The 18,427-nt window shown below is 38.4% G+C and overlaps 1 protein-coding gene across 4 annotated transcripts in view; it reads left to right on the top strand.

Annotated features, from left to right (window-relative positions):
- LOC121358006 (uncharacterized protein C18orf25 homolog) overlaps positions 1-18,427 on the top strand; it is a 53,781-nt gene that overhangs the window by 23,887 nt on the left and 11,467 nt on the right. For 3 of the 4 annotated variants that reach the window (XM_041475839.1, XM_041475838.1, XM_041475837.1), the window contains exon 2: positions 4,249-5,062. In XM_041475839.1, coding sequence (XP_041331773.1) covers positions 4,342-5,062 — 721 coding nt within the window. In that variant the 5' untranslated portion in view covers positions 4,249-4,341. Of the gene's footprint in view, positions 1-4,248; positions 5,063-10,435; positions 11,578-18,427 lie in introns of those variants that run through there. The other variant, XM_041475836.1, reaches the window with a different exon arrangement.

The raw sequence follows: 18,427 nt of genomic DNA, 5'->3' as shown, positions 1-18,427 counted from the left end.
GAAACTAATTTCCTTCTGACATTGTAAGAAATACAATTATAAAGAACATTTAATGAGAGCAAACCAAACAAAAATGTTATAAAGTATGTATGAGTGGCCAATTATTGATAGATGAAGGGCATGCACGCTATTTTCTATATAACTCTGTGCAGTAGTATATATTACGTATAGTTGTACTTTAAAAAGCTACTAACACCTCTGTTTGAATTTAATTTTTTGGTTTTGTAATAATTTTTATCTTCAAAAGTCTCAGAGCAAACAGTGCTGTGAAAGAAACACTGAGTACTCTCTCCTATGTCTAGTCGAAACTTGTGAGTTTAAGGTGTGATGAGACCAAACAGCAGGTACTTTATCAAATTTGGATTTTTTTTCTAAAGGGATGGTTTGTTCTTGCCCTCCTTTCCCTGCTTCTTGCGAGCTCTGGCAGAAAATTGCACTTATTTTCTTGTTTTGTTTTCTTTTGACTTACTGAAATGAATCTACCCACGAAAGGATAAGCCAGTTCTGGTGCAAAGGAGGGACTATGACTGCGCAGTGACAAGTAGGGTAGTAAAAGACTAGGGAATAAAGTCCATCCCTGTTAGTGGCAATGAGAGAGGCTGGACTGTCTCTGCTAATCTGACCTTCAAAATCCTTCTGTATTTCTTCAGTGAAGTGGAGGTTTTATAGTGTACTAATCATATGACTTTATAAGTGATTGAATGATTTAAAAATATTTACCAGATAGGGGTGATTAGATGTTTAATGGCTTCTGCATACTGGTGTGTTCTATGTGTGCCTAGGAAATAAAATAATTTCTGTTGGAAAAATCTAGCACAGAAGTTTTTATGGAATTGCCTTTTCAAATAAGTGCAGTATCTGTGCATCAATGAAAGGAGAATGATATTTCTAAGCAATGTCTGATTAAGTATCCATCTGTGTCAGTAAGCATCACAACATTTTTCAGTGCTGTGTTCTCATTTAAGTAAAAAACTGGTCTTTCTCTAGCATCACCTCAAGATTACTTTTTCTAGTACTGTTACTAGAAAAGTGAGTGGCAAGAAAATAATGTTATTTTTTTCAGTATAGCCTCTTCCTCTCTCTGATCTATAAATTTCTCAAGTAGAACTAAATAAGGACATTAGTTTTTCTTTCTTTGAGACAAGGCTTTTCTTGTCATAGATATTTTCCCCTGAACTGTTCTTCCCTGCGTCAAACTGAGTCACAGTAGACTTTTTTTGACTGAGATAAAGACAAAGTTGTATTTTATTTACATACTAATACTCAAATTTTTGATGTCTAAATAGCCAGCTCAGGAGACCTAGAGAGTACAAACCTCATGTCATGGTTTGACGCTGGCGCAATGCCAGTGCCCCCATGAAAGTATATTCTTCCCAGTGACTGCTGTGAGATATGACCAGAAATAGAGCAAAGCAGGTTCCAACTTAGGAATAAAGGAAAAAACTTTATTAACTTACAATATGTAAAAAGGAACAGATACAGAACTCAGAATGAAAACCTTCCAAAACATTCCTCCTCCTCCCCCCGATTTCCACCACAGTATGATGAGATAAAACCTTAGATTCTCAATCCAGTTACCACCCCTCAGATAATCAACTCTCAGTCCATAACAAATGACCACAACCTCCCAAAAAACTCACTTCCTTCTTAACCCAGGACACCACACCAGAGCAAGTATTTTTTTCATGTATACAGAAACACAGGTTGATGTTGACCAGATATAGTGTTGTGAAATTACTAGTCCCTGTGCTGCCATCTCACTGAAAATATAATTCACTGATCACTGTATGAGGGATCAAACCAGCATGGTTTGAGTAGTGTGAAAAACGCCAATCACTTGTTTTAAAATTTTAAAAGTTTAATAGTAATAAAATGGTTATAAAAATAGTAATACAAATTAGAGCAATAAAAATTTGGACAATCAGAGTTAGGACAATAAAGGACAATAAAAAAGTGAAGGATTACGAACGTTCAGATGCTTTCCTCTGGAAAGCATGGGTCGCTAACAAAGGATTAACTCTTAAACGCACTAGCCTGTTGCATATTCATATATCTCATACATGATTCAAAAATTATTTTCAAACAAAGGGTGTTTTCTGGTTCTTGTCAACTTCCCCCCCTCATCTTGTAAATCAGTCATCTCAGTCCCCACCAAGTCTGGTTCTTCCCGATAAGGAGGCAATAATTCTTCTCTTTGGGATTTTAGTGTCTTGTTGCTGTTATCTCTGTGCGAAGAATTTCTTGAGCTAGTTAAAAAAAGTATCTTACATCGCATAGTTTCTATTTTAATATTATGTTATAGCCTAAAACTATTTAACACACTACTGAAAAGGATTAATACAGCATAACTTTCTAATATAACGCATAGAATATTAATTTTAATATTTGCGAAAAGTCAATCGTATAATATGCATTTTTCACAAGTAGTTAAATTCCTACTTAATGATAAAAAAATCTTATAAAAACGTAATTAGACTGTTAGCAAGGTGGCAACATGTAGATGAAACATTTTTTTTTCTGGCTGATAGGCCAGAGAGATGGAAAAGCAAGTATAGGTGTTCTTATAGTCCCTTTGGAAGCTGCTATGTAGATGGTATTTCTAAGTAGGATATTTGTGAAAAGTCTCTAGTTCATTTTAGCTGCCCTTTAGCTTCTTGTCAAGTTTTCTTCTTTGTTCTCTGGGCTAAAAGGCTGAATAGTGCAGTAGCTGTTCTGCAGTTATTAGTATGAATATTTAAATATATTCCTTTTGGCCAGATTGGTACTCTTTTGATATGTGTTTGAGCAACCAAATTTTTCCTTGCATGTACATTTAAAAATTCTTAGAAAAGCTGGGAGTTGCTCTAGCAGGTACAATACAAATCCCACTGTGTATAACACTTGGTTAGTCATTCAGTCATCAAATCTGTATTTTACTTACCCATGTAATAGAAGAATTATGTGATAGTAGAAGAATTATGTGGTAATGAAGATTTGTGGGTGAAATAGATAGAAATAGTGATTTTATTACAGTATAGGGATGTATTTATGTCTCAACATGTGTACTCATTTGGGTTTGTTGATGCTGTGCTGTGGCCTTAGAAATAAATTGTTACCTGCATTAAATTACAATCTCTGAAAATTCTTATTTTAAGTTGCTTTTAAGAGAGTTTTACTCAGTATTCACAAACATTTTTTCTTTATATGTATGTTCTTGTATTTTACGGTATGTATTTTATGCCTCTTTTTGTTTTTTTTGGAAGTAAAATGCTTTGCTCTGTGTTTGGGGTTTTTGTTTCTCATTCAGCAGACCTGAACTTATCTTTCTTTTGTTGTCTGAGATTAACTAACCTTTCTTTCCTTAACACTGGTGTTTCTCTCCCATAAGTATTTTCATAATTCCCTTGGACCATACAGCATTTCATTCATTAGCCCAAAGGAAGCATGAACTCTCTTTTAATTTTCTTTAAAAATGAAGTTTCAAAGTGGGTTAGGGTGAGCAGGACAACACCGAGATTTTCACGGCACCTTTTAGAATTGGGGAAGTAGCCTCATAATTGTGCTGCAGATGGAGGGGGGGAAACAGCATGCAATTACAAACATACAGTTAGAGGAAGCTTGGGATGGATCAGCAATCTGATGAAGGATTGTCAGGGTACTGAAAAATCTTTTTGAGCCATCCATGCTTTCTTGGGCTCTTCAAGTACTAATTGCCCTTGTCTGCAAAAATGCACTTTTTAAAAGCAGTAAATTAAATATTCTACTGATTTTTCTCATCTGCACTTTTTAAAGTGCTGTAAATTTATTGTTTCTATACTTCTAAACCCATCAATTATTTGTTCCATACCATTCATCTGTAAGCAAATGTGTTGAATGAGAGATCTTTATTATATGTTGAATTACAAGTGGAGAGGGACTTCGGCAAGGGGGAATGGCTTCAAACTGACAGAGGGCAGGTTTAGATTAGATATTGGGAAGAAAGTTTTGACTGAGGGTGATGAGGCACTTGGAACAGGTTGCCCAAGGAAGTCGTGGATGCCCCATCTCTGGAAGTATTCAAGGCCAGGATGGGTTTTTGAGTCTCAACACCTGCCCATGGCAGGGGGTTTGGAATGAGATGATCTTGAAGGTCCCTTCCAACCCATACCATTCTAGGATTCTATGAACATACTGTCTGTAACTGAAAGCAATGTGTCGTTTAGGTAATACTGTGAAGAGCAGGACTGAGTTATTTGAGTAAATTATTCTTCCTCTTCTGTTCTTGTTTAGGCTGCTGTATTGCTGAAGACCTTATCTAGTTCACCCAGTCTTCCAGACCATGTGCTCCATGCTTTGAGACCAGGAGGACCTTAGTGTTCTGAAATGAAGATGGAGACAGTGGGAAAAGCAGAACTTGTTGATTCAGTTCCACCAAAGACTTCTGAAAAGCAAGAAACTGCTCCTGATGAAGATGGACCTATAGAACTTGAGACACAAACTCAGAAAGACAACATGCACGCTGCAGCAGACTCAGTGGTGCTTTCTTCAATGCCTTGCTTACTGACGGAACTGAGGCGAGACTCTTCTGAGTCTCAGTTGGCATCTACAGAGAGCGATAGGCCAATGGGTGGTCGAGTTTATGAGAGTGACTCTTCTAATCACTGCATGCTTTCCCCTTCCTCCAGCGGGCATTTGGCTGACTCAGACACATTGTCTTCTGCAGAAGAGAATGAGCCCTGTCAAGCTGAAGGTATTGTAGAGGGAGACCTTTCTGCAGTGTCTGGGGCTGCAGTTGGGAGGAAATCCAGGAGATCCAGGTCCGAAAGTGAGACTTCAACAATGGCTGCCAAGAAAAACCGACAGTCTAGTGATAAGCAGAATGATCGAGCTACCAAGGTAAAAGGTCATAGAAGTCAAAAGCACAAAGAAAGAATCCGTCTCTTGAGACAGAAGCGGGAGGCAGCTGCTCGCAAGAAGTACAACCTGCTTCAGGACAGCAGTACCAGTGAAAGTGACCTGACGTGTGACTCAAGCACGAGCTCATCAGATGATGATGATGAAGAGGCTTCAGGGAGCAGCAAGACAATCACTGCAGAGATACCAGGTAGAGGATGTTTTTTAAACTGAACTGTAACACATCTGACATAATTTTTCAGCTGTCGTGCTAAATTAGATGAGTCACACTTGAGAAAAACCAGGAGAACTGCAGCTCTGTGTAAATTTGAAGACTGCAGTGTATTAAGACATGGGGAAATTTTAAAATCTGTCCTGAGGTTTCAGATCACTTTTGCACACCAACAAAGCATAGAAATGGTAACTTGGAGGAAGGACTATATTTGAATTCTGGAATTTTTAGATATTTTCATTTATAAGCCTAGATAAGCTCTTGTTAGTGCTGTCAAATCCAATTAGATGGTGATTATCTAATAAATACATTCTCAAGAAAAATAGCCAGCTTTGCTTTAATATCTTAAGACCACAGATTGGCAGCTGTGTTAGAAATAACACAGCATACCTCTTGCCTGTGTTACAGTAAGGCCCTGTTCATTACTGCACTGTGCTTTCAGCTCTATGTTTCAGTGCATGACAAACCTGCTTAGCCTTATTGTAAGTTCTTTCAGATTGCAGCTGGTCACCTATTTTAGTATATAAATATCAATTTGTTTATGCAGGTGCCCAAGCTATATCCACACCTAAATTTTCAACATCTTAGACAAAGCTGTTACAATTTTCCTATGTCATAGGGATCCATAATTTCTATATTTTTAATTTTCTGACACATCTGTGTTAAGATTATAGGCAGCAAATTATAGGGGCCTTCTCATCATTTTATTAGCAAAAGAAACATTAATTCTTCAAGTTTTTTGTCTGCTGAGTCTTTGTTATTAGCTCAAGTGCTGTGGACAGGATTTTGTGTGAAAAATTATTTCAGCATATTATACCACAGAACCATCATAATATGGCAATCAAAAATAAAATCACATAAAAATAAACTTTTTGGCTTGCCAATTTTTACTAGATTACATGCTTTTATGCCTCTTGTGTTAGAAGTTGGGTGTTGGGGGTTTTTTTGATATAAATATCAGCTTACATAGGGCAAGAAGATTTAAAGGAAAACTGCAATAATTAGTCTTGAGTTGCTGAACTAATGTTTGCTAGATGAATTAAAATATTTGCAGCAGATTTTGCAAATAACTGTTTTAACTGACTTGGTTATGGTGAATGATTCTGTCATGATGAGAACTGGGATTTTCCCCATATATTGCTAGGAAGCAGGTTGCACAAAGTAAATGTTTATTATTAGAAAGTCTGGGAAAGGCATAGTTTATAATTATTGTGTAGTAAACTTCTAATAGAGATCTAAAAATATTTGCCAATTTAATAGTTACTCAGACTTCTAGCTTTTATAATTTTATGCCTTTTTCTTTGCTATATTTATACTTTGCTGGGCAATTAAAACCTCATTTAAAGCCTGTTGAAGAAGACTATTTCATTGAGTTTTGGGACAGGTTTCTCCCCACCTCACAAACCCCATCAAACTTACACAATAAGTCCCCCAGATTATTATTATTATTATTTTTTTTTTTTTTTTAAGTCATAAAAGGATCTTGTGACCCAGGAAGGCACCACAGGGTATTTTCACATCTGCTTAGATTTCTGACTTCCATTGCAGAGACCTGAAACCACTCTAGGTTATTTTGTGTCACTAGGCTCTTCTGTATTTGAGTTCTTGGTCTTAACCACAAGATGTTTGCAGTGAAGAGGTCCCATTGCAGTGCACAGAAGAACTTGATTATTTAGTGATGATTATACTAAGGCCCAGTTTTGCCTGTGATGCAAGATATGGGAGTGCACAAACCATCCTGAGGAACAATGATGCTTATTCATAGCACATATCATTTACTTTATGCTAAATTCCACTTATGACATTCAAATGTTTGAGCTGTCCTTTTGCTGCAATTAGGTGCAATGTGTACCTGCCACATTGTGGTTTTCCTTTAAATAGAAATTACTTTGGTTTGTGGGAAATGTTTTCCAAGTACAAGTGAAAAGCATTCTCTATAGACATAAGGACAAGGTTGGCCAGAAATGCATCCTATGCTACTTGTGGTTAATGAAGTATTGTGGTCTTAACAGATGCAGTGGAGCTGTGAGTGTGAGTAGCACTTAAAGCTCTCCATCGCAGTGGTAGGTTCACATGACATTTGCAATCCCTCCTATTGGAACTGGCAATGTACTTAAATTCTTTGTCTTTACTAGAAAGCTGCTTTATTGCACTTGGTATTACACTGTGAATTGCTTAAAAATTTAAGGAATTCTTATCTTTTAATGACTGAGCCTCTCTGTTGGCATTTAAGATTTTGCCATTCTTAAACACTAGATAGCATTCACAGCCTAAGAGAATGATCTTTGAATCCTTGAATAGGTTCTGCTAGATCTGCTGCTGTTAAAAGTTTTTCCTTTGAACAATTTTGAATTTGACCATGCAAATTAACTCTGAATGAAATTGGCATGAGAGCAAGTTGGGGAATCAATATTTATTTCTATGCAAACATTTTTTTTTTTTGAAAGAAGAAAAGGGTTTTTAAAAAGTCAAATATAATAGAAAAATATTGGCATTTCACCATTATTGTGCTTTTTGCAACTCAGAAAACTGAAGTGAAATAAGGGTGACTCATGTTTCAGGCTTTCAGAAGAATCTGTTGAAAAGTTTGAGTGTTGATGTTGAAAATGTGTTGCAGCTCACTTTGTTAAAAAAAAAAAAAAGGGGAAAAAAAGGAGTTTTTATTTTTTCATATGAAGAAATCCAAAGGGGAGGGCACAGTGTGTATGTATGAGGGACTCTCAAGCAGGTTACTTCCTCTCAAGAACTGTACATAGGCCTTGGAAAAAGCATCTTGCAAGGGATACATTTGGTTCAAGTAACTCAGGATGATGCTTGTATAATAACAAGGGAAATAAATAATCCATTAAGGAGGATTTGCTGTAAGATACTCCTTTGGAAATGTCAGTAAGCATAACGACATGGAGGAATACACCATTGCTAGTTAGAATGAAGACGCAACATATCTCCTTAAATTGTTTTCTTGTCAGACTTCCTAAATTAAATAACTGTAGATTTGGTTATTATTTAGATGATACTTAATCGATCACATAGACAGTGTTGGTGCATTTCTTAAGTGCTGTTTTGCAGGAGGTTGTTTTGAAAATAAGATACAAATCTTGACTTCTGACCTCTTTTGTAATTGCAAATTTCTCTGTGTTTTAACTTGGCATAACTTAAAAAAAACGATAGAGTTGTAAGTTTACAGATAGCAAAGAGACCAGTTAGATAAATGCTAATATTTTTAATATAAAATGCATTCTTATTAGGCTTGATTTTTGTTTTTAACCCTGAAAACCACAAATAAAGATTGAATAAGGCTTATTATAAGAACTGCAAGGGAAGCATTTGAAACACTGATTTGCTGCTACTGTAAATTGCAGATGTACTATGAATGATGCCTTTTAAAAATAGTATTGCAGGGTACTATATATTTCAATACCTAGTTTCTTCAGTTTGCAAAACAATTTTATCAACTTTGACCATGCTAGTTCATTCTTAACTTTAAAAACCTGGCTAGGTTGTCTCACACACCATCATCAATAGTTTTTATTTAAATTGCAATTAAAACTTAATGTTGCTTAGAGGTATCTATTCATAAGCCTGTGGAAATCGGAAAGACTGTCATTTAGTTACTTGATTTTAGGATAAGATCCCTGACTAAAAATGAACAGTATCATATTGGATGTTCAATACTAGGAGTATATGAATGGAAGGAATATTTTTTTCAGGGAGGAAGAAGACATTGAATATATAAAAGGAACCACATTTTAGGAAAAAGGTACCATTTTATGTAATTATTTTAGTTAAAATGCAGTCAGAGGAATGTTAATTAGTTACTATAGAGTATATATTTATTTTTGAGTAGAAGACATGAATGCTAAATTTCCAGCTTGTCTGAAAGGTAAACAGATGGGGGTTTAATAGAATATTTTTGGCCCCTGATGTGTAGTGTTACTGCTGCTCGGAAAAAAGATTATAATCCTGGGCTTTGTTTAGCTGTTACTGAAGGTCTTATATATACCTCATTTATATAGATCCAAAAAAAGAATGTGTTGTTTAAGCAATACTGTAATTTAATGTACACACTGAAATCTCAAAAAAAGATTTAGTGCCTTATATTTTTATTAGTAAATATTTGGTTAGGTTGTGCAATGATTTCTCATTCTTAGGATAATTTCTATTATTCTTAAGCTAGAGGATCCCACAAGTTTCATATTTACATATTAAATTGTCAGGTTCTGTAGCTGCTTTGTGTATTGTAATATGATGCTTGTCTTGTTTCAGAATTACCTTAGGTAATATTTGTGTGTTTGGATGGCATGTACATATTGTTTATTATTCCTCAAACAGGTACAAAGCCTCTGGGTTTTTTTCAGTTTTATTGCTTCCTAGATGATTCCTGAGTGAACTCTAAACATAAAAATATAGATACTGCTGCCTTTTGTTATTGATATGTAGAGTAAGGTAATGAGAATGGCCTTCTTGCTGCTAAAGTTCTTTCTGATATTCCCAAAGCCAGTCATTTTAACCATCATTTTGATGGATAGAAGGAAGGAGAACAATTTCCTTCCAGCTATGCCCTGTTTTCTGCCTTGCCTAGGATTAATGCTAGGAATGCTGCACAGCTGGTGGCTCATGTGAGGAAGGGCACATTTCTAGTTGTTGTGAGGTTGATCACTACTACATGTCATGTGTATTAACCATGTGATGGAGCTGTGTCCATCAGACCTAACAGAGGTTGCTTTTACCTCATATATTAGCATAGCATTCACATACCTTTTCATGCTTGTGTGTTTTTGTTATTTTCTTCATTGGTGTTTGTGTTTTCCAAAATTAGACCAAGAGCTTTGGGCTTAGCTACTTTGGATGCTGCAGTCACTATATCAGCCTTTATCTCTCTCCCATGTAGAATTTTGTCTGTGTTTAACAGTCTATTATAAAAGGGTTCAAGTATGTAAGTACAATATGCATAATGATTCAGATTTACAGTTAATAGTATTTTGGATCACAGCTTAACAGAACTAAACATGTTATTGTATGTTGGTTTTTGACACCTTCAGTTGAATTAAAAACAGAAATTGCAAGGGAATTGGACTAATTTAGTTTATTTATAAAATAAAACCTTTGACAGAATTGTCTGAGAATTCTAGAATAAAAATAATTTTGAAGCCAAAATGTCTATTATAACCTCAGTGAGTGTAATTTTTTTTTACAGTAATACTGTTGGCTGATATTTGCTAATTCCTCCCCAATTGTCATATCTAACGGACAGCATTAGAAAAGTTGTTTTCTTGAGTTAGCATGCCTTAATAAGCAATAATATGTTCTTACTTAATGATATCTTATCAAATGGCCTCAATGTCTTTAAAGCTGGCTTCAGTCGTGCTGGGGGATCTGGAGGAACCACCAGGGAAATTCCAGGATTGGTTGACAGGGGCACCGTGTGGGATAGGAACTGCATAGGCAATGTCCTGGAAGAGGCCATGAACTGCTTTGCCGAGATGCAGAGGCAGACAGAGGAGAAATTTCGCATGTGGATAGAAAAGCTAACTCGTCTTGACATGGACAAAGAAAGCAAGCAACAACTGGAGCCCAGAGAACCTAAAATTCAACTAGTTGGCCAAAGAACCCCCCCTACCACACAGTCAGGGGCTTTCATACAGATGCCTGATAGCCAAGTACTTCCACAGCAGTTGTTTAATTTTTACATGGGCTATCAAAATGTCAATGCTACGTTAGAGTTTCCAGCGACTTTTAATAACAGATTTCTACCTATCCTTTCAGAGGTTGGGAATATTGCAGAGCCTGATCTGAATCAATCATAAACTGAAAAAAAAATCTCATCTTTGCAATTTTGATGTTACTTTGAATGATGCTAAAAACAAGGTTTCCTTTTCTCTCCATATGTTTGTTTTGTTTTCTCTTTTGGGTTTTAATACCATGGGTTTGTTTGGTTTTTTTTTGTTTTTTTCATTTTATAGTGAATATATATGTTGTTTATGCATGTGTCAGCACACACATATAAACACCTTTAAAGATTTGTAGGGGAAACCACCCTAAGCTTTCATCACCAAACTTGACAAAATATAACTTAAAATCCTTGTTTAGATACCCCAAAATCAGTAGAGCTATATTTGCTACAGTAGGAGCATTCATCCAGATGCTCTTTTTGCATGTTAAAACATTTATATAAGTACCAGACTAGATACAAACTCATAGCATTTTCTTAACTATGTTTACTTCTGAGTTTTTCAGCTTGAACATGTCATACATTAGTGTTCTTTTTCATTTTAGGCAGAAATAATAAATAAGCTTACCTTTAAGATTTAGCTATATATAACAAATGTGCACAACTGAATTTTTTTTGTCTCCCAGTTAGTGGTTAATTTTCTGTCTAGAGTTTTTATTAATGTCTCTGCTGTGTTGCACATGGCATATTTATGGAAGAAGCTGTCTTATATTGTGTGCACAAATAGGCACATGTACAAATATATATATGTTTGGTTTGGGTGGAAGTAATCTCTCGTTTTAGGTGTTTAGTTTGCTGCTCCCTGGATCTCCTCCTGAGTCAATGGGAAGAGAGAAGCACCTGCAGAGGATACCTTCTGGCAGTCTTTCTCTTGCATTAGTTGTCTAAACCTTCCTTATCAACAGTTTAGAATAGATAACTTCTGGCTGAAATGAGGTGAGATAAATCACACACAACTGCATGTGCATGCATGACCTGTGCACACAAAGTACTTCTGCTTTCTTTCTGTTTATGCAATCAAACTGCATCCTTCATGATAGAATAAAAATAGTCTTGTCAGTGCAAAGATAAGTAGCTGTCACTGGATGTTAGAGGAAGGCCTGACAGTCAGGTAAATAAATTGCAGTGATCTGGAGATTGCTGGTCTGGGTCAGACAGCAAGAGCTTCTTCTGAACCATGTTTGAATGCCACTGAAATAATTATTTATTTGTGATGGGGAATGCCAGAACATTAGTTTCATTTAATTAATGCAAAAACTTGCTATTGTATGGATCTTTTTATACTAATAGTTATCCTGAATAGACAGGCTTGAAACTATGATATTTAAAGTTGGATTAATGTAAACTATATATTAGAATTCTCTATTTAATTCTTACTGTTATCACTATACACTGGAATTTTATTGGTTACCTTTCCATTGAGACCTATCTTCATGTCAAATAACTTCTCGGTAGCTACCAAAAATGTATATTTTTCATCAGTTAAACTTGCTAAAAGTTTCTAATGAAAATTAAATCAGAATTTTAGTAATGGAAATTGAAAGTCTTTATAGACATGGTTTAAGTAAAGAGAATGCTATATGTCTCCATAAGCTCTGGTATTTTACTTTTTGAAAGATACACTTTTTTCCTAATTATTTTAGTGTAATTCCTTTTCTTTCTATTGGAAATATCCACTGTATCTTCTGTAAGTCTGTTTTTTTTATTTTTTTAAATCTCCCTGAAGTCAGTGGGAGTTTTTTCATCAATTTATATTGGGGTTTGGATCAAACATGTAACACACACTCAAGAATCAGTATATTAATCAGTATATTAACACTGGTGTTTTTACATTATTCTTGGCCTAGACTTACTTTTATTTTAAGTATGTGATGCCTTCATTAAAAAAAATGAGATGAGAGAGCTATATTATTTTCAGAGTAACCATTTGAAAGACTATGTAGGAGATAATTTTCAAGTACTGGAATGATTTCTTGCCAGATTACCTTCATGTATAATTTTGATAAAGATTTTGATATGAGCTTGTGTCTTGGTTTGAAAAGACAGGTATCTGCTAAGGAAGACAGGAGCCTCCCCTGAAATGGAAAATGTAAAACCCCTGCCTCCAAATTGTTATAATTTTGAAATTAAGAGGCTCTCAGGCAAAGATATGGGAGTAGGAATAACAGTTCTTTATTAGGGAAGAAAATTTAAAAAAAATGCAGTAATACAAAACAACACTGACAGAGTCAGAATACAACCTGACACCCTGTTGGTCAGGATGTTGGTAGCAGTCCAATTGAAATGGTGGCTGCAGTCCTCCTGGAGTGACAGATGTGGTTCTGTTGAAGCAGTGATCCTGTAGAAGGGTGTAGTCTTTCTCTGAAGATCCAGTGGTGGTGTAGATGGGCCTTGTCTTCCTCTGGGAATCCAGTGGAGAAGGCTGCCCTGGTGTTCTAAATCTCAGATTCTATCCAGGAATAAATGCTTGGCTCCTCCCCCTGGGCAGGGCATCTCACAATGGGCTGATGTAATTTTATCAGTCATGCAGTGAGACTCAATGGCCCATTAACAGTAGATATTTCCCAGAGGGAGGATTGGTTTGTGGAAGAGATAAAGAAAACTGCCCAATTAACAGAAGATAACTGCACCACCTCTAACAAATGGCAAATAGAATACACACTTATCTTACAATCCAGGACAGCTTGTTAGAAAAATCCCTTATCTAAAATTGTGTGCATTTCAGGTAAAAGTTAAACAAGTTATTCTATGTTTGATTGTAATTTAATAAACTTGTCCTCATCTCTTTAACATTTAATATCCTTCAGGGTAGATTATTTGCTGATATATATGGAAAAAATAAATAAAAATCTTCTGGTGTTCAAAGATTAAATATATATATATATATATATATATATATATATAAATATCTTTATGATGATGATAAGAACAGCATATTTTAAAGCATGCCAACTTTACAAGTGTTCCCATGCATGTAGAACCACCTTTTTGCAGTGACTGCTTTCTTTCAATGTGTAAGAGTCCCTGTCCTGGCTTAGGAATGGTATTCTCCAATTTAGTGTTCACACTGAAACCATTCCAAACCACTTGCCGCTTGCTCACAGAGAATTGGAGGCACAAAAGGTAAAGATCATGGGTTGAGATAAGAACAATTTCCTGGAAACAGCAATGAGATAAGAAAAGGAACAGTAACAGCTACGATATTAATAACAAAAGTGTACAAGACAGGCAAGCGATTCACTGTGCAAATGCTCACCACTGTACCACCAACAGAGCCTGACAACATGCAACTGCTGCCACATTACCCCAACCCAAAAGGGACCCCTTTCCCCATTCCCAAAAAACTTGTGTGAAGGAGTATGGAATAGCCTCCTGGTCCCAGCCATGCCCCATCCTGGCTACTGTAAAAATTAACCCTCTCCTGGACAGAACCAGGACATTATCCAGTGCTTATTCTACACCATCTATGTTATGCCCAGATCCTACACCTTCCAACTATATACATATGCACACATGTATGTATATATACATATACAAGCACAGGTGACATTTCCATAGTCAATGGCTGTTCCCTCCAAGATGTTTGTTGAGTTTATTTAGTCCATGACTGTGGGTTCTATCCATCCTAGATGTCTTTGTGGGCAGAAGGGCTTGTGAGTTGTTAGCTGGTTGCTGCATCACGAGCTCATGACTGATGTATCTGGAGCAGTCCCTCCTCATTGTCCATGGTAGTTATGGCATACAGCGGCAGTGTCATTCCTCAAACAATATTATACAATTCAACATTGCTGACTGTTCTCACCCAAAAATCAAATCCCCTTAAGATATACATTGTGTTTCTCTGTCCCTCTGCATTACCCACCCAGGCCCTCGAGCAAAAACAATCCCACAGATGGGTTTGCCTTTGCTTGAGGCAGGACTAATCCAAACTGTCTTCCCTAACACATTCCTCATATATACCATGGGGACTTCATCCCCTCCTATGGCATGTGGTGGTTTTGATTGGGCAGGGCCAGCTCAATTGGCAGCACCTCTAGTGTTAACTGACGCGGTGGCCTTTGCTGTATGTAGATCCCAATGTTTGAAGGTTCCCTCACCCATTGCTTTGAGTGTGGTTTTTAACAGTCCATTGTACTGTTCAATTTTCCCAGAGGCTGGTGCATGATAGGGAATATGATACACGCACTCAATCTTGTGCTCTCTGGCCCAGGTGTTTATGAAGCTATTTTTGAAATGAGTCCCATCATCCGACTCAATTCTTTCTGGGGTGCTATGCCACTGCAGGATTTGCATTTCAAGTCCCAATATGGTGTTTTGGGCAGTTGTGTGAGTCACAGGATATGTGTCCAGCCATCCAGTGATTGTTTCCAACAATGTAAGCACATAGTGCTTGCCTTGGCAGGTTTGCAGGAGTGTAATGTAATGAATCTGACAGGCTTCCCCATATTTATATTTTGGCTATTGTCCCCCCCATACCACTGAGGCTATACCTGCTTGGCCTGCTTGATTGCAGTGCATGTTTCACAGTTATGGATAACCTGGGAGATAGTCTCCATGGTTAAGTCCACCCCTTGGTCACAAACCCATCTGTATGTTACATGTCTTCCCTGATGATGTGAGGCATCATGGGCCCACTGAGCCAGAAATAATTCAACCTTATGGTGCCGGTCCAGATCTACCTGAGACACTTTATTCTTGGCAGCTTGATCAATCTGTCTGTTGTTGCGATGCTCCTCATTAGCCCAACCCTTAGGTACGTGTGCATCTACATCATGGACTTTGACAGCCAACTTCTCTACCCAGGCAGTGATCTCTTGCCACAATTCAGCAGCCCAGATGGGTTTTCTTCTGCACTGCCTATTGGTCCTTTTCCATCGGTCCACCCACCCCTACAGAGCATTTGATACCATCAACAAGTCAGTGCAGAGATGTAGTGTTGGCCATTTCACTCATTCAGCTGGAGACAGCTGGATATCTTTCAGCTCTGCAACCTGACTTGATCTGCCTTTGGGACAGTTTGTGATGATCTCCAAGATCCCAAGGCAGTTAGGATTTCCTATCTGAGATTACTGTGTGATCAGTGTTCCACTTAATCCACAAAGCACCAGTGGCATGATCTGTGGAAGGGACTTTCCCTTTGAACACCCAGCCCAGCACTGGTAGTCAGGGTGCCAGGGGGAGCTGTGCTTTGGTGCCAATCACTTGTGAAACAGTATGAACCCCTTCATAAGCTGCCAGTATCTTTTGCAGCTGGGGTTTAACAGGCCTTGGATTCATTGTATCCCTGACTCCAGAATCTGACGCCATGTTCGAGTCTCCCTGGGTACTTCTTTTCAGAGACTCCAGGAAGGACCATTCTTCCCAGCTGTGGAGTAGAGCATGTGCCTCACATCCTGTCCTGACTGGCCCAAGGGCTACTGCACAAACAATTTCCTGTTTAATTTGTTCAAAAGCTTGTTGCTGTTCAGGATCCCACTTGCAATCATTCTTATTCCGGGTCACACGATAGACAGGTCTGTTCTTACTGAAGTTCCAGCATGTCCAGCACAGCAGCACTCAGTGATGGTGTGACTTTGTTCAGGCCATGATAGTCCACTGTCACCCTCCACTCTCCATTGTACTTATGCACTGGCCATATAGAACTATTAAAGGGTGAATGAGTCTTGCTGACCAATCCCTGGTTCTCCAATTCACAAATCATCTCATGGATGAGAGTCCAAGTTAGTGTGGTGTTGTCAATGGTGCAGTGTTGTTGTTCTTGGAGCCTCAACAGTCCCACAGCTGAAGGGTCCTCTGAGAGACCAGGCAAGGTATTAAGCTCTCTAATTTCCACTGCCTTCACAGCAGCTATCCCAAAAGCCCCACAATACCCTTTTAGGTCTTTGAAATACACTCTCCTGAGGTAAACTATGCCAAGGATGCATGGAGCCTCTGGGCCAGTCACAATGGGGTGGTTGTGCCATTTGTTCCCTGGTCAGGCTTACTTCAGTTCCAGTACAGTCATCTGTTGGAATCCCTCTGTCACCCCAGAAACAGAAATTAATTCTGTCCCTACATATTTCAGTGGCTTAGGGTACATTGTGCACCAGTGTCAACTGAAGCCTTATACTCCTGTTGGTCTGATGTGCCAGGCCATCAGATCCACACAGTCCAATAGATCTGACTGTCCCTTTTGTCCACCTGGCTGGAGGCAGGGCCCCTCTTCTTCTGATCTGATATGTGGGGTCGTGGGTTGGAGACAGACACCCAACACAACACTGGTGGGTGATCAGCAAACAGCCATGAGTTTAATATGGCTGCCCCTTTTATAGGGCTTTGGATTTCCTGGGCTCAGATAGTTAATTGGATGAGACCTCTCTCTGCCCAGCTCTCTCTGGCCAGTGGTGTATCTGTATCTCAGCTAGAACAGGGTTGGCTGAGGTCTTTGCTTGGGTTTGAATCCAACCTATCCCCGCCTTATCTGAGGATTTGTTTTCTTCTAGGTTGGTTGAGTTTAGGGGGCAGCTTCAGGTCAGCTGCAATGCGACAGCACTGGTCATAGTACTTGTTGCTCACTTCATGTAAATATGCACTGGAGATCCCTTCAAGAGGATCTGAAAAAACATCAGCCCTTTTTTCTGTCTGAGGACTTGCCCACTAGAAACTGGTGTAGCATTTATCCCTGAAGATTTTCCTGCGGTGGTTGTTCTTCCTCTCATTTCACATCCCCGTGCTGCTAGGCCAGGGGCAGATTTCGATCCCACTTCCTCATGTCTTCTCCATGGTCATGCGGTAAAACCACAAGTTACCTGGTGGTGTGTACCCTTTCTAGCAGGGCAGCGCTTGCCCCCAATAGCAGAGACTCTGGTCTGTACTTGCAGGGCATGGGACATTTCCTTCCTAACTTGCTTGAGTCTTTCAAGTCTGTCTGCAGTCTTGGACAGTTGTTACAGAGCTGAGGCACAGGTGAGTCAGGAGGAAAAAAGATGAGATTGCTGGAGTCAAGTAGTCAGCTAAAGCACTGATTGTTCTTCTTTCATTGACATCAATGCCAATGAGTTGGTGTACAGTGATACACTGTACAAACTTTCGTCACATGGACTGTGTACACTGGACCTCATCTGGATCTAGAGAAGACTGCTTGGTATTTGAATCCCTATAGATTACCTCCAGCACAGCTAATTCTCTCAGATACTGGATACCTTGCTCCATGGCATTCCACCTGCTTGGGTGCACTACTGCATCATCCTTGAGAGAAAACTTTTCCCTTACGTTTGACAGGTGTCACCTCTAGAGGCTGGGAGTTTCTGTTCTTTTCCCAGTCCCCTCATGAATGCCCATGGATGCCAGTTGCTTCACTTTACTACCATCTAGTTTCATGTTATGGGCCATGATATCACAGCGTGGGAGCAGCCAGGTCACCAGGGGCTCACCTGATTGGTGACTGAAATCTTTTTGCATGTCTTGCAGCTCACTCAGGGATAAGGATTGGACTATTATCTCTGACTCTGCCTCTTCCTCCTGTTGCCAGGGCCCTACTTTCTCTTCATCCCCCACTAAGCAAACTGATTTGGTCTTGCATTTCTTCTGTATAGGAGTGACTGCTATTGGTACAGGTTGTTCCTCTGGTTCAG

Source organism: Pyrgilauda ruficollis, unplaced genomic scaffold (assembly GCF_017590135.1).
Source record: "Pyrgilauda ruficollis isolate IOZ18807 unplaced genomic scaffold, ASM1759013v1 scaffold365, whole genome shotgun sequence".
In the NCBI taxonomy this organism is placed as follows: domain Eukaryota; kingdom Metazoa; phylum Chordata; class Aves; order Passeriformes; family Passeridae; genus Pyrgilauda; species Pyrgilauda ruficollis.
This window is presented reverse-complemented; position numbering and strand designations above follow the sequence as displayed.